The sequence below is a fragment of the Brachyhypopomus gauderio genome, chromosome 18, assembly GCF_052324685.1.
Source record: "Brachyhypopomus gauderio isolate BG-103 chromosome 18, BGAUD_0.2, whole genome shotgun sequence".
Taxonomy (NCBI): Eukaryota; Metazoa; Chordata; class Actinopteri; order Gymnotiformes; family Hypopomidae; genus Brachyhypopomus; species Brachyhypopomus gauderio.
In genome coordinates, this window is record NC_135228.1 from 13,911,143 (window position 1) to 13,933,075 (window position 21,933).

General features: G+C 45.2%; 1 protein-coding gene across 1 annotated transcript; it reads right to left on the bottom strand.

The window, feature by feature from the left end:
- Positions 1-13,620: 13,620 nt before the first annotated feature.
- On the bottom strand, positions 13,621-17,093 carry adra2db (adrenergic, alpha-2D-, receptor b). The gene has a single exon (XM_076979983.1). The coding sequence runs from the start codon at positions 16,581-16,583 to the stop codon at positions 15,336-15,338; it is 1,248 nt and encodes a 415-aa protein (XP_076836098.1). The 5' UTR covers positions 16,584-17,093; the 3' UTR covers positions 13,621-15,335.
- Between the last annotated feature and the right edge of the window lie 4,840 nt (positions 17,094-21,933).

The window sequence follows — 21,933 nt, forward strand, 5'->3', positions numbered from 1 at the left end:
AACTTCTAGTCAGGAACGAACAGAAGGCCGTATTGACTCCTGACCAAGTGTAATAGAACACTCAGCCGTGTCAGAGAACTGTGGAGTCAGAGGCGGCGGGCCAAGGCTAAAGGCGAGTCAATTAACTGCCTCGGTTAGAGAGCCCTGGCTTCCTTCACACTCCCTGAATGTTCCCTCACACTCCCTGCTTCATGCATACGCCTGTCTACCGACGAATATTTTATTTATACAAGCAGTAGACTACAGCCGTGACATTTTTAAACTGGGTCCTGGCTCCGACTGTACCGTATATTCCCATATGCACAGAGGCATAGCAGGCCGTAATGCCCATCGGATCAAAGGCATATGTGCAGGGTTTATCCAATGACTGAAAGCATTGCTCTGTGCTAATGATTTTAGCTTGGCTATGGTCTTGATTGACATGTTGCTTGCCAGAGGGGTGTCTCTGTGGGGGGAGGGGATGGCTGATGTTTGAGTTGCTTGCATAGGCTTAAATTAGCAATCTTTACCTAGATGTGTGGTGGAATGTAGATGTTTAATGAATATTAAGTATGAGCTATCCTTATTCCTGTCACAAAACCTCACCCAAGACATCATAATCACCTCAGCCTTAATCATTGCCCTAATACTAATTGAGACCCTATCCCTGAACCTTATCTTAGCTTTAGAAAACACCTTGAGCAACTCAATAAACCAAAATAAAGCTTTGTATGCCTTCCACAGAAAGCAACAGTGTTATTTTCATCAATAAACGCCATCTCCTCATGGCCTCATGGCTGAGCTAATTAAATATCTGTCACTGTAATGGCTCTAATTTTCAGTAGTGTGATCAGCAGAAGTGGTCTACTGCAATTCACTGAAGCCATAGCATTCACAATCCTTGAAGCTCTATAAAAGGTGTAAAAAGTTTAGATGAATCTGAGATGCCAGGCTTGTGTGTGTGAAATGACAAAGGTCTTTGCACCGCATGCAGCTTTGAAAGCAGTTTTTTTTTATTTTTTAAGGTTAATTTATCTCATATTAGACCATTATTCGAATGTTCTTGGATAATTTATAGCATCGCCGGTGCACCAAGTGTGATCCAGATGTATTTATACTGTAATGTCACCTGATGCCATGAGTCTTTCATATTCAATAATATATTCAAATCATATTCAAATTCAGTGTTTCCCATAACTGCTCGTGCACTCCATTCAGTAGCGGGACTAAAGCCCTTGGAGCGTGTATGCTGATGATATAATGGGCGTTACGGCCTGCTGTGTTTCTGTGCTAAACCAGCTGGCATCAATGCACCTCAATGGTAAAGCCAAGAAATTAGACAAAATGGAAATGAAAGATGCTGCTTGGCTCAGTGCTGGATACAGCAGTCTGATGAACAAAGAGACCAAACCAGTCACTTGCTTTCTCTTTCTTTGTCTCACTCTCCCTCTCTCTCTCTCTCTCTCTCTCTCTCTCTCTCTCTCTCTCTCTCTCTCTCTCTCTCTCTCTCTCTCTCTCTCCTCACATAAACAGCTCACTAATTCCACCAAGGATAAATCCTTCATAATTTTTTTATGGGTGAGCCTTCGTCTCTTTCCTCTTGGTACCATTACTGTAACATCCCTTAAGCTCAAAGCTGCACTTTTCCCGTTAATTTTGGCATCGCATTTTTTGTGTTTGGATTGGTCTTAATATCTCATTATGAAGTATTACGTCTCAACTCCGAATTGTATTTCAGCAAACATCAACTGATTCCTCTGTGCCATTTCTTTAGTTTCCTGACATACTGTCAATGTAAATATTTAATGTCTGCGATCTCCATAACCAAACAGAATACTCTTTCCACATTTCCAGACTCCTGGAGATCTACTTTCCTGCAGAGGTCGGCTCTACCCACCACCTAACATGCCTGCTGGAGCTGATTAAAAGCTCTGGATACATTCATTAGCTGAGTGTATTAGGTGTGGTGGGTTTAACATGGAACTCCACTCCACAGAAAGGTCAGAAGGGAGGCTCTCCAGGAGGAGTGTTGAATATCCTTGGTCTAAACAGCTCACTTTAAGTCACTAAGTATTTTATAGATTTTTTTTATAAAGGGTGCTTTTATATTTTTCACTCGAATACGTGTTAGGGTCAGTAGAACTGTCTCCCTGTGTACTGGTCAGTCTACTGTGTAGGAGGCTCTGCTTCAGGTTTTGCCATCCCTGGTTTGCCAACTGTTCCTCTGGCTTCGCGTGGCAACACCCACGGGCTGCCGCATGTGCACCTTCTGATGGTCTCATTACAACCTCTTCGTACACACAATTGTTAGTGATGTGTAACAAAAGAAGTTAACACGTCGCCCAGGTATTACAGGTATATATTACATATACACATGGGGTAGAATGTGTCTGTCTGAAATGCTGCAACAGAATATGCTCCCAGTTTGTTAGGAACTACGGTAGTCAGTTAGTCCTGCTCAAGGTAAAGAGGTATGAGAGTTAGTCCTGCCCAAGGCCAAGACTAAGCAGGGATTAGCTATAATGCTGCTTTTAAATGGAACCAGTGGTCAGAGAATATTAGATGAGCCCTGAAGTTAGATACTGTTAAGTCTAAACTGAAAACGTTGCTAGTTTTCAGCTCAGGTTAAACATTGTCATGTTATTTCCTGTAGCACTGCACTTTTTCATCACTATAACACACTTTTATTTATTCTAACGCTTCATTTTTCTCTCTCTCAACACTTTACATGGTTCATTTAAACTCTTGCAGCACATTAACATTTTCTAGTTGCTGTTTTACAATGATCTCAGTTTTAAATCATTTTCCATTTCATCATTTGATTGAAATAAATTGGTTTAATATCAGTAACAACTCAAGGCAAAACACTGCGATTTGTGAAAAGTGCAGTCAAAAGTAAATGTGCCTTGGGGGGCAGCCTGAAGAAACAGACTAGATACTGGAGACTGGAGACTAGAGACTGGAGACTGGAGACTGGACTGGCAGGAAAATGGGGGGGAGGGTGAGTGAAGGAACAGCCTCTTCTTCTCCCAGAATATTGATGGCTGATGTTCTCTTGAGGAAGGCACCCAACCCACACCTGTGGCCTAGGTATCTACCCACCTCTCTGGGTATGTGTGCCCACAACTGTATTCCCTGTGCCTTGATATGTCTAACCCTAGTCCCTTTATGTATATCAAAGAGCTTTTACCAGTACAAACATTTCAGGTAATATCCTGGTGATTAATAAACCTGCATTGTTGCCTCAGGGACAAATTGCAGCAATAATTATATGAACAACTGTAGTACTGCATAAAATAATATGTATGTCATAATATCATTAACCTTAAAAAGCATTATTTTGAAAAAAAAAAACAAAAAAAAAACTTGCAGTACTATTGAACAACAAGGTTTTTGGGAACCATAAGAGCCAGCGATTATAACCCTATTATAACCCTAGAAGAAACAGACTGGAGTGTAGAACACATTTCAGCTGAAGCCCTTTAAGCACATACACATATTAAAATGTAAAGCACCTTTACTATGGAGCTCATTTAAAACAATAAGGAGCCTGACTGCCATTCAACGTGTCACTGATGTGATTACGTGTAAACTAGTGTAGTTTTTCCTCCTGTGGTAAAACCCTAAACCTGATTAAAGTATACTTTCTTTCACTCTCTCTTTCTCCCTCTCTCTCCCTCTCCCCTCTCTCAATCTCTCCCTTCCTACCCCCTTTATTGAACATGATAAAAAACCAAAAAAATATATCCAGAAGTACTGTGAAATTATATCACTAAATCTTTAAACACCATGTTGAGTTTTTTCCCCGTTTAGAAAACCCAGTCTACAGTACTGTAAGACTATCATGCCCGAGCCATGTGGTTGTTTTGTTTTGTTGATTTGTTTTGTTTTGACTGCAGTTTCACGAGAAAGTCTGCAGTGCAGACTTCAGCACTGCAAAGTGACAGTAGACGCCATAAGCCAAGGATCCATTACACCATACTAACATCCAGAATTACTGATGAGGGCCGACCCTCAGCAGACAACATGTTCTGAGGAATTAACATTTAATGGTTAGAAGTGCTGCACTGGCATCAGAGGTTCAAGCTTTCTGGGTGCAAGAAGATGTCCATTGAGCGTTCAGCTATTTTGCAGTTCATTGACTGTCCATTATAAGTGCAAGACGATGTTCGCCGACTGTTCGGTTTTTAAACGTGCCTCTGTGATGATTTGTCAGCTTTTCCTCTGGAAACATTCGAGTCTGGTTTATTCATGAAGCCTCTGCCAGGCGCTCAAAGGAGAACAGGACATGGTAGTTTGCAGCACCCAGCAGTCTTGCTCCTTCATACCAAAGCAGGACTGGATATCCCCTATGGCACTGCACCACGGCGACGGTACCTCTGGGATACGGACGCTTCCGTTTCAGGGCAGTGTACACACTCGCATATGTTCAAGTCTGAGGGAAATACAACGTGTGATGAAGAAAGCGGTTTGTTCTTGAATCGCAACTGCTACATACTCTGATATGTATGTCTTCAATGACTATGAATAGATTGCTGAGAAGGGCCAGGCTGTTCTAAGCCATCCCCCCTAATAAAAATCACACATTTAATTGGTGAGTCCCTACTGCCATTTTAATGAGGAGTTCTTCTTAAATCTACTGTCAGATAGATAGATAGATAGATAGATAGATAGATAGATAGATAGATAGATAGATAGATAGATAGATAGATAGATAGATAGATAGATAGATGTTACATTATACACTAATCAGGAATATGTGGTTTATTTTAAAAGGTTATTTTTTATTTGCTGAAGGGTCAAAAATACACTGCAGGCCAAAAGAATATTTTTTACCTATAGCAGCACAAAAAAGGCAGGTTCAAGCTTAGACGGGTACTTTTCAGTGTTGAGCAGGAAGGACTTCAGTAGTGATGAGCTGTATTCCTTTCCAGTGTTCGCGTGCGGCTCCTGAACGTGAATGTGTTTATCGGACTGCGGTGTCTGCCGAGCACCACGTGTTAAGCTTTGCTCAAGGCGGTCCTTGGCTGGGACAGCTAGAGTTCAGGAAACCCCTGCATTTTAAAGCTCTTCTGCTTGCGATAGCATCAAGAGTGTTCCCGGTATTGTTGGCAAGGCTGCAGCTGTTAGGAGTTTTTCACCTCTTGGCCCACAGCATGTCTGATCTTTTCCTAGCTATGAGATCAGGAGTGTTGAGCGTTACTGGGGAGATGTGCTGGTGGATGAAGCCCCAGCACTTTCTCTCTGCTTTTAACTGCCTGTCAGGAACAGCACATGATCGCCGTGTGATGCGTTTCACCTGCCGCTCATCGCCCCTCCCCTTTCGCACTATTTAAGCTTCCTCCTCTATCTTCCGGGTTGCGAAGTATTGTTGGCATGCCATCTACCAAGCGTTATCTCCTGATTGCTCTCCTGTGTTTTGACCTCTGTTCTCGTTCCAGACCTCGTCCCCAGCCTAGCCCTTTTGTACCTCCAGCCATCTGTCTACCCGGCATGAACTCGGACCGTCCTGACTACGACAACCGCACTCACACACTGCACACACCACACGGAGTTATTCACCTGTGCGAGTACTCCGTATTCATTCAAGAAATAAATACATCCGTACTCCGCAACTGGATCCGTGTCTTCCTGGTTGAAACGTTACATAATACTTCGCCTTATTCAATGGATCCAGCGGACGTACCTGCACTCCTGGCTCAACAAGAGAACACCATCGCCTTACTCCAGGAAGACGCCCGACGACTCACGGAGACCATGCAAGCTCAAGCCGCTCAGCTGTAGACGGCCCAACAACAGGTGGCACAACACCAGGCGATACAGCAGCAGGTATTCCAACAGCAGGCTTCTCAACACCAGGCTGCTGCTGCCGTCGCTCCTCCTGGTTTCCCTCCTTGTATTCCCGTTGCAGTGCCGGAGCGGTACGACGGTTCTCCAGAGCGGTGTCAGAACTTTCTCATGCAATGTTCCATGTACTTCGACTATCACCCAGTCCAGTTCCAAACGGAGAAACAAAAGATCCACTTCGTCCTGACGCACCTTACCGGGGAAGCTGGTGCCTGGGGTACTGCCCTGTGGAATAGTAAAGACCCGGCACTCGAATCCGAAGCTCAGTTCTCCATGTTATTCAAGTCCGTGTTTGATCACCCAGCTACAGGAAGAGACGTGGGCACTATGTTATGTGAGATACACCAAGGACAACGCAGTGTGGCAGATTACGCACGAGAATTCCGTACCTTGGCTGCCGGTAGCGGATGGAGCGAACCCGCCTTGACGACTGTGTTCCATAGAGGGCTAAGACAAGACCTTCAGGTAGAGCTCGCCTGCCGGGGTGAAGGAAAATCACTGTCAGAGTTCATCCAAACGGCTGTTAATGTAGACAAGCTGCTGCTCACCCGCCGTCCGACATCGGGGAGAGGTCCTGCCTTCGCTGCTTCGAGTCGTCCGAATCAACCGACGTCTGATACTACGCGTGAAGGTGCAGAACCCATGCAACTGGGCAGAACACCCCTGTCCCTACACGAGAGGTCTCAGCGTCTGCGAGAGGGCTTGTGCCTGTACTGCGGTGAGAGAGGTCACTTCCGCGATCGCTGCCCTGTTCGCCCTACTCGCGCTGGGGAAGATACCACGAACAAACGAGTAAGCAACCCAGTGTTTTGTTTGAACCGTAAGAACCAGCTTAACTTGCCTGTACAGGTCACGTGGGGAGGCATATCCACTCACCTTTCTGCACTGTTAGACTCGGGGGCTGCAGGAAACATCATTGATGTTGACCTGGCGCACCGGTTGCACATCCCCACGACATCTGTCAGTCCTCCGTTGCGTGTTAATGCCTTAAACGGCCAGCCTATTGGTGAAGGGCTTATCACTCAGTGTACTGTACCTGTTGTACTCCAGGTGGGGCTGTTCCATACCGAACATATCCAGTTCTTTCTCCTGCCGTCACTCCGCGATCCGGTAGTTCTCGGGTTTCCTTGGCTGTCGTTACACGACCCCACTATTTCCTGGAAAGCTAGAGAAATCACGAAATGGGGATCTCACTGTCTCGGGGGTTGTATGCACTTACCTCTCCGATCCACGTCTGTAGAAAGTCCCGACTCTCCTCTCGAAACTGCCTATCCCATGCAATACCAGGAGTATGCCGATGTCTTCAGTAAGGACAATGCCAGTCATCTGCCACCACATAGACCATGGGATTGTGTGATTGAGCTGCTGCCCGGGTCTCCTCTTCCGCGTCGTGCAAAGCCTTACCCTTTGTCCCGTCCTGAGGATGCAGCTATGGAACAGTACCTTGACGAGGCCCTCCAGAAAGGTTTCATTCGTCCGTCCACATCGCCCGTAGCGGCGGGGTTCTTCTTTATAGAGAAGAAAGGGGGAGGACTGCGTCCTTGTATAGACTATCGCGCACTCAATGCCGTCACGTCCAAGTTCGTTTATCCCCTTCCGTTCATCTCCGCTTCGCAGGAGCGTCTTAGAGGAGCATGCATCTTTACGAAGTTGGACTTGCGAAGTGCTTACAATCTCGTTCGTATTCGAGAGGGGGACGAGTGGAAAACTGCTTTCGTCACTGCTCGAGGTCATTATGAGTATCTAGTAATGCCGTATGGATTAGCTAACAGCCCCTCAGTCTTCCAGGCATTTATGGATGAGATATTCCGAGACATGATAGGACAGTACGTCATTGTTTACATAGATGACATTCTTATATATTCCTCATCAGAGGCCGACCACGTCCGGCACGTCTCCGCTGTACTCGCCCGCCTACGGCAGCATCACCTCTACGCAAAAGCTGAGAAATGCGAGTTTCACCGGACTTCCATGGAATTCCTGGTATGTACTCTGTCTCTGGGGGGAATCTCCATGAATATGGACAAAGCGTCTGCAGTCGCGCTGTGGCCAGTGCCTCAAACGAGGAAGGAACTCCAGCGATTCCTGGGATTCGCGAACTTTTACCGTCGCTTTATCAGGGGCTTTGGTTCCGTGGCCGCTCCGCTGACGAATCTCCTACGGGGCGGGCAGCGTCTGCGCCTTGACTGGACAGCTGAGGCTGACCGGGCGTTTTCGTTGCTCAAGAGAGCGTTCTCCTCGGCACCCATCCTTCACCTCCCTGACCCCCATGTTCCCTTCGTGGTCGAAGTCGACGCCTCTGAGGTAGTAGTGGAAGCGGTTATCTCACAGCGTCAAGGAAACCCCCCTAAATTGGTCCCTTGTGCGTTTTACTCAAGAAAATTGCAACCAGCAGAGCAAAATTATGATGTAGGCAACCGTGAACTCCTGGCAGTGAAACTCGCCTTAGAACAGTGGAGACACTGGTTGGAGGGGGCGGAAGATCCTTTTATTGTTTACACCGACCACAAAAATTTGGAGTACTTAAAGGAGGCCAGGCGACTTAACCCTCGCCAAGCCAGATGGGCGTTGTTCTTCTCCCGGTTCCGTTTTTCTGTCTCCTATAGACCCGGCTCAAAGAACACAAAAGCCGATGCCCTCTCACGCATCCACGATAAAGACCTCGTAGAAAAGGAACCGGAGTACATATTGCCACGCACCTGTTTCCTAGCTGCCGTTCGGTGGAATTTGCAAGGCGAGATGGAGGAAGTACTACGCACAGATCCCAGTCCAGGCGATTGCCCGGTAGGAAAACAGTACGTCCCCGTGTCTATGAGAGGGCGACTCTTACAACTAGCTCATGATACGGCGGGTACAGGTCACCCGGGGATTACACGCACCATACATCTCATATCATGGCTCTATTGGTGGGCATCTCTGAAAGACGACGTTCGTGATTATATATTAGCTTGTAGCATCTGTGCGACGAGTCGCACTCCCCGAACTCTCCCTGTAGGAAAGTTGCTTCCACTCACTATTCCTCGCCGACCCTGGTCCCATATCGCGATGGATTTTATCACCGATTTACCAAAGTCCGAGGGCAACACTGTCATTCTTGTTGTAGTCGATAGGTTCTCCAAGATGTGTCGCTTGATTCCTTTCCCCAAGTTACCCACTGCCATGGAAACCGCCCAGGCCGTTTTCACTTTCGTTTTCCGGGTCTTCGGGTTGCCCGAGGATATTGTTTCTGATAGGGGTGTCCAATTCACGTCACAATTGTGGAAACAATTCTGCAAATTGCTCGGGGTCACGGTTAGTCTCACCTCCGGCTACCATCCTCAGGCTAACGGGGAAGTGGAACGGGTAAATCAAGAGATAGGGAGGTTTTTGAGGCAATATTGCGTTTCCCAGGCGGGCTGGAGTAAATACCTAGCTTGGGCGGAATATGCCCGGAACTCGCTAATGCATTCCTCCACCAAAATGACCCCCTTTCAATGTGTGTACGGGTATCAACCGGCCTTCTTCCCCTGGGCACTTGGGAACGGGCCCACGTGCACCTGCGACGCGCTCTTCACACCCGGAGACTCCACGCAGACCGTCGCCGGTTACCCACACTGGTCTACAACCCGGGTCAGAGGGTGTGGCTGTCCACGCGAGACTTGAACCTGCGGCGACAATGCAAGAAACTCAGCCCAAAATACGTCGGTCCATTCAAGGTCCTGCGGCGAGTCAACGCCATCTCGTATGAACTTCAACTGCCCCCTCAGTATCGCGTCCATCCGGTTTTCCACGTTTCTCTGCTTAAACCAGTGTTCTACAGTCCTATGTCTGCTGCGCCGTCTCTTGCCAAGCCACCTGAACCACTGGAGCTCGACGGGCGCCCCGCTTACCTTATCCATGCCATTCTGGAGTCCCGTCGGCGTCGGGGTGGGCTTCAGTATCTTATCGAGTGGGAGGGCTACGGTCCCAAGGAGCGTGCATGGATCCCCGCGCGGGATGTGTTGGACCCCCCTCTTCTCGCCGAATTCCACGCTGCTCACCCTCACTTCCCTGCTCCCAGGCGTCGTGGCCGGCCCCCGTCTAACCAGTCTATTGCGGCGGAGGGGGGGTACTGTCAGGAACAGCACATGATCGCCGTGTGATGCGTTTCACCTGCCGCTCATCGCCCCTCCCCTTTCGCACTATTTAAGTTTCCTCCTCTATCTTCCGGGTTGCGAAGTATTGTTGGCATGCCATCTACCAAGCGTTATCTCCTGATTGCTCTCCTGTGTTTTGACCTCTGTTCTCGTTCCAGACCTCGTCCCCAGCCTAGCCCTTTTGTACCTCCAGCCATCTGTCTACCCGGCGTGAACTCGGCCCGTCCTGACTACGACAACCGCACTCACACACTGCACACACCACACGGAGTTATTCACCTGTGCGAGTACTCCATATTCATTCAAGAAATAAATACATCCGTACTCCGCAACTGGATCCGTGTCTTCCTGGTTGAAACGTTACACTGCCTTTCTGTCAGCACTTACATTCACCTGCTGCCCCGTGTGGACAGGTGAGGAAACGGCCACCTGTACCTGTGTGTTAAGGGGTGACGATATGGACACACTAGGTAAGAGGTGAGTACCCACTGTACTTTGGATAGGCTGGGCCTGGATGGTTAGGCAGGGTAGTCAGTTTGTTTAATGTATTTCTTTACTTTGGCATTGTCTGTCTGTCCATTTGTATCTTACGTTTCTCCTTGTATGCTGTTCTTATCAAACGGCTAAAAAGAGTGATTCCTGCCCCATGTCCTGGTCTCCACACAAACACCATGCTGCACGTCCTCTTCACCTAGACAACCACCTTGGAGATAACCATAACAACTGCACACAACACACACACAGATGTGCACACGCACACACACACACACACACACACACACACACACACACACACACGCACACACACACACACACAGATGTGCACACACACACACTCTCTCAAACTATAGAGATAATTTGATTTGTAAAACAAAATGGATAGGTAAATGATTTCTGTGTGGCCCATAGAGTCAGTGATATATACCAACATAAACCATGTACCAACTATATATATATATATATATATAAACCATGTACCAACTACATAGCTTTTTAACATTTGTTCAGTGTTTGGCATATAAAAATAGCATTACTAAATACTATTATTATTAAATACTGAAATTTACTTTACATTGACTTTTACTCCCAACGACATCTACACAACAACACCTGTTGGTCAGCTACACAGCTCTGCAAATCAACTCCGTGCTCTCGGAGGACGACATCATGCCTGCTAGTGACCAATTCATTCAACTAAGATTTGATTTTTAGAAACTGTGTCTTCACTGCTTAAAAAATACTGTAGAAGCTAAAGCAGAAATGATATGGATGTATTGAGGCACTGTGGTGCCTGATCTGTGCATTGCCTGCAGGCATTCATATTTTTAATCTTCCTCATTATATTTATTGAGGTTCAATGATGTCACATAAAAGCCCCGCCCCCTTTTGGACAAAGTGGTTAGAGAGCTTTTTAGTGGTGGACCGAGCAATTCTTTGATTGTTTGATTGATTTAAATAGTTTTACTTGCAGCTTTTAAATGTGTAGCCTATGAAAGGATTACATTAGTTAAGGAATAATAACCAAAGGCATGTACTGAAATGTATGAGATCATAGTCATAGTCTGCATTCTGTAATGTGGAATTTCAGTTTTAAAAAATACAAAAACCTCTGATTCTCTCATACATTTCTGAGTAGTGTTCTATATGAGATTCTGATTAAAAGTATTCATCACACATATACTATAAAGTGCTGAATGTGTGCAGGTGCACTGCTTACATGGTTCTTAAAGGGATTGTCTAGAAGTTTCTGTTTGAACATGAAAATCCCTTTTGCTTCTTTTTTTTTGCCAGATGTCTTTGTATTCTGCAGACGCACAAACATGACAGTGGTAGAAAAAGGCTGGTTCCATTTAAGAAGAAAAAAGCAGACTCCCACAGCTCCTGAAAATATTTTACTATGCTAAATTCAGGCATGAATATTCATTATAACTTGCTGCAACTGTTTTTTGGCTTAGAAAGTGAGTGTGAGACAGTTGGTGGGTTGGTGATAGTTGATGGATATTTGGATGCCTTTTTAATGCTTTCAGCTAATAGATCCTCTGCATATATTATCTACCTGTGGCATTTGGGTTAAAAATGCCAGGTGTTCAATCGCCAACACTTGATGAGTATGTCTCTGGCTTCTAGTCACAAAAAAACTGGAACTGTATGAATGATTCAGTGATTTGAATGAAATGGTTGACAATTGTCTCTAAAGAGAGCCGGGGGCATGGCCCGCGATAAAGGCACAACACTTTGGTTCAGTTATCCTTCTGATGATGGCGTGGTGTTCCCTCTGCTTCCCTGCAGGGTTCCTTTTCATCCAGGCTTGTTCAGATGTTCCCCACACATGGTCTTGCGTGATCTTTCGTTGGTTTGAATTTGAAGTCGTGAGCAATTCTGCTGGATAAACAGCATAGCGTTGGTCAGGAGACGACGCAGTAAAGATTGCATTCTTTAATACCAAACTATCCCAAAATGTCATCAGCAAAAGCAGCTACAATGGCTACAGCTACTTTAAACCAGAAATAAATGTCTGCTATTGTATGCTCCTTTTTATTGGATGCCTGGAAAAGGAGGGACTTTGGATTCTAATGTCAAGCCTTTTTCAGAGGTGTTTTCACCCTGGAAAAAAAAACATGATCGAAATCGACAGAAGCACGGCAACGTATTGCATACGAGCGTCGGCTCAGATCTGAAAGTGTTTTATATCAGTTCATGAAAGGGTTCATTTCCAAACCAATTTACAAAACGGCCCCAATCTTGGACGTCTCAGCAGTGCCTAGCCGACGAGGCGTTTACTGAAGCCTTCTCCATTATCATATGCCTCCACAATATAGTTCAGGCCCCACTATTCTCTCTCTGCAGTGTGCCAGGCGATCCGTCTCCTCGTCAGATTAGTTTGTGTTGCTGCAGCAGCACACCCCGACCTCCCACGCTCTGACCTCCTTCCGTCTCTCCCTGGAAAAGCGGGGCATGTGCACACCCATGCGATCCTTTCCCCACTGTGCCAGGCACGCAAACTCAAATCACGTCCAGCCCTCGAAAAACTCTCCTCCCGGGCTTTAGGGGCCCAGTCGCCCAGTCACTGACGACCGATCCCAGTGTAGGGGCCATCGATGGGGGACGGGGGACAGACAGGAGGGTTCAAAGCCAGGCTCGATGGAGACTCGGCCTTTGTTTTCAGCGAAGACTTTGGTCAGCATGCACGAGTCCCACGGGTACAATGCCACCGTCTCATTTCCTATCTCACAGACTGTCTGCTGGCAGTGGAGTGAAGTCTCCAATTTTACAGGGCCATTTCACTTAAATGTCGCTGTTTTGGAAAGGGGACCTTTGGCAGAGGACACACAGCCGACTTGCAGCACGCCCAGTGCACGTGGGCCGTTTCTCATAGGCTCTATCGGAATCCTTCCGTCTAATTCCCTTTGAAGTGAGACTGAGCCAGGCAGAGGTGACGCTTACCAGTCTGAAAAGCCGATTTCAGAGATGGAGATTTCACAGAGGAGGGTGTGATTGTGTTTGCTATTATTTTGTGCCATGCCTGTCATTTCTTATAGGGGTGGAGCCATTCTTTTAAAAATATGGCATATGACAGAAATTTCATATAAATGATTAATTAGGTATATTGTTTCAGCACAATTTTCTCCAGCAGGGTAATAAAGATTATATGATCCAAAAAATGAATGTTCACCACAGAAATGAATTTATTCTCCAGGTCAGAAATTACAAGTATAAATTGAGATAATTCATTTCATTTACTTGGTCCCCAGAGGGTTGTCTCTGGTACCCACAATGCTCTCATCCTCTGCTTTTGGGTGTTCCTATTTCTGTCCATGGCCAGCACTTTTAATTTGGTCCCTAGTTTTTAACAGGCCTTGTGATACATATTTCATGGTAAGGCTCAGTAAGATTTGTGAAAAGAAGTCTTTTATGTTGGGACTGATGCAATGCTGTTTCATATAAGGTTATTCATATAAGACTACTGTTAATGGGAGGATGGTTCACAGCATATACAACTTAACACTGGCATGTACATTTATGAGTCAAAGTAGTTTCACATGAAAAATCAAGCCATATCAGGTATGAAATTACATTTAAACCTCACATAAGCAACTAGTATATGCTTAATGATAGAGTCCTTAGATAGATGATAGAGATTTTTTTCTATTTTACACAACAGCAATAAATATTCACACCTAACTTATCGCTTCAAAAAGTCAAATGTACAATGCAAAGACAGCAAGACAAGATCCTGAGCCATAGCTTAGACCTGCATGGTCACCGTGATGACAAACGTTTGACTTTGGAAATGCATCAGCATACGTGACAGCCAGATACTACGGATGCTTAATGACATTGTGACAATTCACCTTTTCCCACAAATGTTATGTCATGCAAGTCTAGTCTAGCAGGTAATCGTTTCCTCCCGGTATTGTGAAGCAAAGAAGCAGCCAAGACACACACACACAAAGTAGAACTATTCCACTGATTTATAAAAGTGCGTGTGCCTGTCTGTGTGTATGTGTGTGTCTAATGAGCTATAGCCAACATAACCCAGCTCAACAAAATTAATTGAAAATGTTCCTTTGCCTGTTTCTCCTCAGGCTTGCCATTTTGATTCAAATCCTATTGTTTTCCTCTTGTACCGCTGTGCATAATCCATTAAAACCTCAGGGATTTGTAGCCAGGGATTTGTTTTTAACATAAACAATTAAGTGATGGTATATTTTCACCAATATTCAAAGTTTACATTTTTGGATGCTTGCTTGTGTGTGTGTGTGTGTGTGTGTGTGTGTTTGTGTGTGTTTGTGTGTGTGTGTGTGTGTGTGTGTGTGTGTGTGTGTGTGTGTGTGTGTGTGTGTGTGTGTGTGTGTGTGTGGTCAAATTATCACATTATTGTTTACTGACAATGCTGTTTTACTGTTTAAATCAAGAGCATTTTGAAATGCCCTTGTCTTTGATCATCGGGTTTTGAAAGCTGCTTTTACTGACACATACACACATACACATGACACATATGTGTGTGTGTGTGTGTGTGTGTGTGTGTGTGTGTGTGTGTGTGTGTGTGTAACCTTAAAGTCCCATATCCATCCATTTAAACACATGATAGCATGAATAATGCATAATTTGCTAAATGCATTCAGCTGATCAGAGGAAGTATGAGTTTCCTCATTCAGTCTACAATTCAAGTGTTCCTTAATGATGCAGTATTCAGTGTTCTATACTGATGAAATCTAAAAGCAATATGTTTCTTTCAAACTGTGTAATCAGAGAACATTTTGGGAGCCAAATGGGAATATAGTATTTACACATTTACATCTTTCCTTCACTTTTTTTAACAAAAGGGAAAGATCATGTAAACAACTTACGTGTGTGTGTCATAAACAAACTACAATTTGAAATAAGCTACATTCAGATGCTTGTTGGATTGTGGCACATTATCTTTTTGAACGCTTTTCGAAAGTCTCTGTTAAAAATGGTATAAATAATAGGGTTCACTGAGCTGTTGCAGTAGCCAATCCAGAAAAAGAGGTTGAAAAGAGTATCTGGTATCGTGCAACTTTCTCTGCAAATGGCATGGAGACTGTACGTGAAGAAAAAGGGAAACCAACATAGCACGAAAACTCCCATAACCACGGCCAACACGAAGGTGAAACGCTTCTCACGCATCTGAGCAAGTTTGATTTTTGACAAAGAGAGCTGCCTCGCCCTCCGTTCCTGAAACATTTCCGAAGTCCGGTTGGATGCCCACGACACGCCGCCGTTTGGCTGTGGACTCGCGCTCGCGCCCTCCACTCTCCTAGCCTTGGTGAAGCGCGTGTTCTTCTGGTTGTTGTTGGAGACGCAGCTCTCCTCCAAGTCAATGTCGTCCAGCTCGCCTTTGCGCTGGTCTCCAGAGCTGTTGCTGCTCGGACCGGTCACCTCAGACTTGCCCTTACGCACGAAGCACGTCTCCGACTGCGAGGGCTGCCGTTCCATGCTGTTTTTAGCCACGAACACAGTTGCTGCGCGCTGCTTGGCCACTCTATAGATCTTACAGTAAACCAAAATCATAATCAAACCGGGGGCGAAAAACGAAACCACACACGACGAGAGAATGTACCAGGTCTCGTTGTTGAGTAAACATTCAAGCTCGTCGTGTTTGGTCATGAGAAGCGGTGGGAAGGAAATAAAAGCAGATATGACCCAGACAACGGCGATCATGCACTTAATTCTCTGCGGCGTCCTCTTCAGGTTGTAACTCACCGCTTTTGTTACGGACCAGTATCTGTCCAGACTTATGGCGCACAAGTGCACTATAGATGAAGTGCAGAATAGAACGTCCAGCGCGAGGTAAAACGCGCACCAAGTGCTCCCAAAGTACCAGTAGCCCATCACTTCATTGGCGAGGGAAAACGGAATGACCAAAGTGGCGACCAAAATGTCCGCGGATGCTAAAGAAACTAGGAAGAGGTTCTGAGGCGCACGGAGCGCGCGGCTGGTGAAAACCGCCACCACAACTAACACGTTTCCCACAATAGTCACCAAAATGATAACGCTGACCACAAGAACGATCAACACAGCCGCGCACTGAGAATGTGGAGGGGCTCTCGGCGCGCTCGTGCCATTAGTATCCACAGAGGAGTTTTGCGCTGGAGAACTTGGGTCCGCTAATTCCATCCTGGACACATTTGTTTGAAGTCACCCATGTCTTTGGGGACCCTCATCAAAGCTGCCGTGGTCCAAAAGAACATTCCACGTTTGCATTATGTAACAAATAGTGTAGGCATATGTGTTATTCCAATTAACCACTTAAGAGATATAAGAAAATACTTTGAACTACGATTTCCGTCGAAATTTTTGAACATTTTCCATCCTCTGCGTCGTAGTTTGCACACTTCAAAGGGCAGTGTATCCAGTAATGCTCAGTCATTTTTACCGAGGACCGTGTTTAAGTGAAGGAGTGTACTAGCACTAGTACCTGCAAGTTATTCTTCCAGCTTTGTATCCGAGGGAATAAACGCTGGCTGGCGAAGGTTCTACTTCTCCTGGACGATTGCGCAGAGCTTCCCGTTTGGCTTAACGAATGTGGGAGTGTGTAAGCTGGTATGTCATCTTAAGTTATGCGCTTGTCTCTGTGTGTCCGTGTGCGTGAGCGTGTGCGTGTGCGTGAGCGTGTGTGTGCGTGCGTGTGTGTGTGTGTGTGTGTGAGAGAGAGGGGGGGGGTAAGACGAGGAGGGGTGTGGTTCTTTACACTTTAAAGCATTGTCAAAGTATACATCAAAAGATAATACTTTGTTTCCTCTTTTCCAGCTATCACATGCAGGACAATATGACCAACATGGAATGAGCCAAACAGGTCATTTAGGAAAACAGCATTTTCACATAAATTATGCTGCTGCTAATATTTTACATACGTGTTGACACTATATAACCATTTATTTAAGACATATAACCAATAACCCATACAAAATAACGCTTTCAGGTGGAAAAAGTCACACACACACACATCTCATTGCCCGGTGCCCTATTCTGGTCCCCATGGAAACAGATTCCCAGTGCCCTAGATGTTAAACTGGCCCAAACCAATACTGGTAGGTCTAGTTGACTAATTGATGTGTACAGTATATTACAGTAAACGTATCCTTGCTGTTACGAATCATGTCTTAATTAAGCCCTGCCTAATTTGAATGGAGACATAATAAAATTCTCCAGGACAGTGTTAGAGAAATTGTTAAAGACAGAGATCAGTTGTGCTGTCCTGTGTTCCTGCAGGCCAAGAATAGTGCAGTCTATAGTGGAGTGCTTCTCAGACATATCGTTAGCTAATTACTAAAACCTTAAGTGGAATTAGGTCAGAGGGGGTTAAACAATGAGCCCCCACTGCTGTGTTCTTCTAGGAATGTACAACCCCTGGCAAAAAGTATGAAATCACCAGTCTGGGATGAGCACGCATTCAGACATTTTATTCTGTAGAACAAACTCAGATCAAAAACATGATGCAATAATAAGGTCATTCCAAAGTGCAATTTGTTGGCTTTCAGAAACACTAAAAGAAATAAAAAAAACATTGTGGAAACAAAGTAAATGTTACTTTTATTGAGCAAGCACAGGGAAAAAATATGGAATCACTCAAGAAATAAGAATTCGCCTAAAGGAAGTGGGATTTCAATACAGGAAAGCTAAAAGAAAACCATCATTGACACCTAAACAGAAAAGAACAAGACTGCAATGGGCTAAGGAGAGGCAATGATGGACTGTGGATGACTGGATGAAAGTTAACTTCAGTGATGAGTCAAGAATCTGCATCGGACAAGGTGATGATGCTTTTGTTTGGTGCCGTTTTATGTTTATAAAGAAGACAGCCTGAAGAAAACAACCAAATTTCCACAGTCCTTGATGATATGGGGTTGCGTGTCGGGCAAAGCCACTGGGCAGATGACTGTGGTTAATTCTTCTATCAATGCACAAGTTTCCATTGACATTTTGGACAGATTTCTCATCCCTTCAATTGAACAGATGTTTGGAGATGATGAAAATTTTTTTCAAGATGACAATGCATCGTGCTATAGGGCAAAAACCAGAGAAGGCATTCCTTGGGAAAAGACACATTCAGTCTAAAAGCCAATAAGTTGCACTTTGGAATGACCTTATTATTGTATCATGTTTTTGATCCGAGTTTGTTCTACAGAATAAAATGTCTGAGTGCTCATCCCAGACTGGTGATTCCATACTTTTTGCCAGGGGTTGTAGATTGATCATTTAAAGACTCCAGTGAGTTCTACGATGGCAATTCTGCCTTAACGGTATCCAAATGTATTAAATAATGAAAGTGCCGACACAACATTGCATTTGAATTGACTAGTATTTGCTAATCTTTACATTGGCATATATTTGTGTGATTATTATGCTCTAATTATATGACTAGAAAAATCTTAAAGAACGTTTTATTCATGGTAGGATCATCATGTGCTTGGTGTTACTCTCCACTATGCTGTTGGCAAGTTTATTGAGATCACTCGCTGAAGGAATACAGATCAATTCATATATAATTCACTCTTGAGTTAGACATACATATTACGCAACGAACAAAATGTCATTACTGTTTCTAATGCAAACGGAAATCCATAAGATTGAGTTTATGTAACTCTGGCATTCAGTGTTTCTGCCTTTTGAGTGCCTGCTCAAAAAGAGCAAACGATTTCCGAGCTGTTCACTTGCGAGCTCATGCACATGCTGGCGTGCTCGCTGGCCTGCACAGGAGAGGTTGGAGCTGGTGGTGACGGGGGAGGGGACGGAGGAGCCATCAGAATGTATGCCCACACTGCGGCGTTCAGCAGGGTCCTGTGGTCAACCTCCGTTATTAACACGGGGGTGTGCGGCAGGGCACTGCATGGTCGGCCGCAGGTTGTCAGATTGGCCTTCCTGGATGCCGTGTGTCAGTGTCACGGGCTTGTGAGCATTAGCTGGAGCGTTTAAATCCGTGTTTTGTAATTCATAGAGGATGGCTTCCTTTTCCCTCCTCCACAGTGCTAGGCTATAATTTCACTCATTCATATCACAAAATCACCACAGATGTTAGATATTCATGCATTCTGTACGTCTGTGAAGTGAGTAAGGATCTCCAAAGATGAGAAAATTGGCACATATGTGCCTTCTACTGCATGGAGGTTCCACACTGTGCGGTATGTCCCAGTTAGAGGATTACCATCCTAGTGGATGTCAATATTCAGTCAAGGGGAACTGATACTGCATTCACTTTTTATTGGAAGTAGCACATATTTAATGAGTGTTTGCAAATAGACTCACTCACTAACTCACTCACTCACTCACTCATTCACTGACTGACTGACTGACTCACTCACTCACTCACTCCCTCACATGTGGTCAGGTTTTAACAATGCCGCAAGGTTAGAGAGAAAAACAGATGTAGTATTTGTGATAATCGCTTCTGCAGCACCAGCCAGGTTAAAACAGAGACTTTTGTGGAGTGTAAGACTCTCAATTTATGTGGGTAGGACCAGTGTCTTTGGCTAAGCGTTTTTGTGTTAATTGCTCTCATAATGAAGACAATAACAGGTGGGTCATGAGCAGGCCCGTCGCGATGGGGCAGGCAAACCAGGCAATTGCTTGGGGCCCCAAGCTGGCCTGGGGCCCCCAGACAACAACAGGTTAAGAATTAAATGCAGCGACAAACTGTGTGAGCCCCCCTTTACATTCTCAAAGTCATGAGCAATGACACTGTTCTCAGAATCCCCCTCAAGGGGGCCCCTCCCACCAGCTGCTGAAGGCAGCTGTTTTAGACGCCAAGTTTTAGACGCCGGCAAATATTGCAAATATTAAAACTTAACCATGAAGCGAATTTATCCATCAGGAAGCCAAAAGAGAAAACAAAAGAAGGAAGAGGAACACAAAAAAACACAAGACAGTGGTAAGTGATGATTTACACTGGATAAATTAGGCCTACCTGTACAAATGGTGTAATTTAGCAACAGGTAGGCTAAAAACAATATGCCCCCCCGCTCAACAACTTACGTTAACCACCCACCCCCCCACCCCCCGTCAACAGATTGCACTCGCCACCCTGTGTCAGTATGACAGTGTCCTTGTTTTTTGTCAGACCTAGGTGGCAACCCTAGTCCCGGGTAATCCCATACTTAGGTTGGGGGGGCCCCGGTTGGTGTCTTTGCTTGGGGCCCCCAAATACCTTGAAACGGCACTGGTCATGAGTGGGAAATATCATACTGGTGAAGTACACTGGGTGTTTACTGGGGCTTTATGGGAAACAGTTGGAAAGTCTTCATACTGTCCGAACGTGTGTTCGCCTCTCTGTGCTCTCTGATTGACTAGAGGAGGACAAGTAACAGTGAGAGAACTGAATTGTATGACTGAGTACAACTTCAAGTGAAAAATGGGGACAGTCACTGCAGAGGCCTGTTTCAGAATGGACACTATTACAAATGACAAGATAGCAAGTTTCACAAATTACCATTTTTCCACAGATGAACAGAGAGTCGTTAGAAGCCCACACAAGCAGACACAGACAGGATTGTTATTTGATATGATAATGATCCTTCAATATGAAACAATCATCAAATCATTCAGTATTCGCTTCAGTATACATCTCTTACACCCTGGCTATGCTCCTGCTGAAGTAAAATCAATGAGCTCTAGGTAGAATGTACCCTGCCAGAGTAACTCCTGGGCATACTTATCCACTCGTGTTGTTATGAAGAGAGGTAAACATAATTACAGCTGGCCTCTCATTGCAAGAGAACTGCAAGTGGAGATGGAAATGTGGAGGAGAAAATGAATATTGTACAGGGAAACGCAATGAAAGAGAGAAAGAGTGAGTGGGTGAGAGAGAGAGGGGTGGGGGGAGAGCCATGTTAACATGGTTCTTTATATCAAAGCATGGATTCTGGTGATTTACGGGCCGGGCGTGGGAACATGGAGGACTTCTGCTCACTTGTAACTCAATTTCACCGCTGCAGCAGTTATGGTGACAGATAGGAAAGTGCAGAGATTCTCCCTCATCCACCAGGTTGGAGAAAGGAGAGCAGATGGAAAGCAGAGAGGGCCCTGGGAACGGGGGGGGGGGGGGGGGGGGGGGGCTGCAACTGGAACTGGAGGTGAATAGCTGCATATTGATTATGGTGACATTTAGTCCAAAAAGGTCAGACATATTATTTTCTCAACCCAAGATCAACTACAAGATGAACGTGTCCTCTGATATGTCCAACAGTTTACCCCTGAGATGTATATAAACCTAACCAGCTTACACACAGAAATGTGTCTCAGAAATTGATGTCAGTTGAATTATGTACATTCTGTTCTGAAATTTTTTATGCCTATGCACACCTTCCAAAGGCAGTGAAGGTAAACGGAACTTGTCCTCAAAATGTAAATTAAACGTATCGCTCCCTTTGATTGGCCGCCGCTGAGCCTGCAGAGGTTCCATTCATTGGCTTCAGCTGTCAGTGGGGGCAAATACAGAGATCACGTGATGGTGAGTGAAGAAAGCCATGCG

Bases quoted from the DNA above. Each gene is read 5' to 3' on its own strand.
- adra2db (XM_076979983.1), bottom strand. From the start codon at position 16,583: ATGGAATTAGCGGACCCAAGTTCTCCAGCGCAAAACTCCTCTGTGGAT.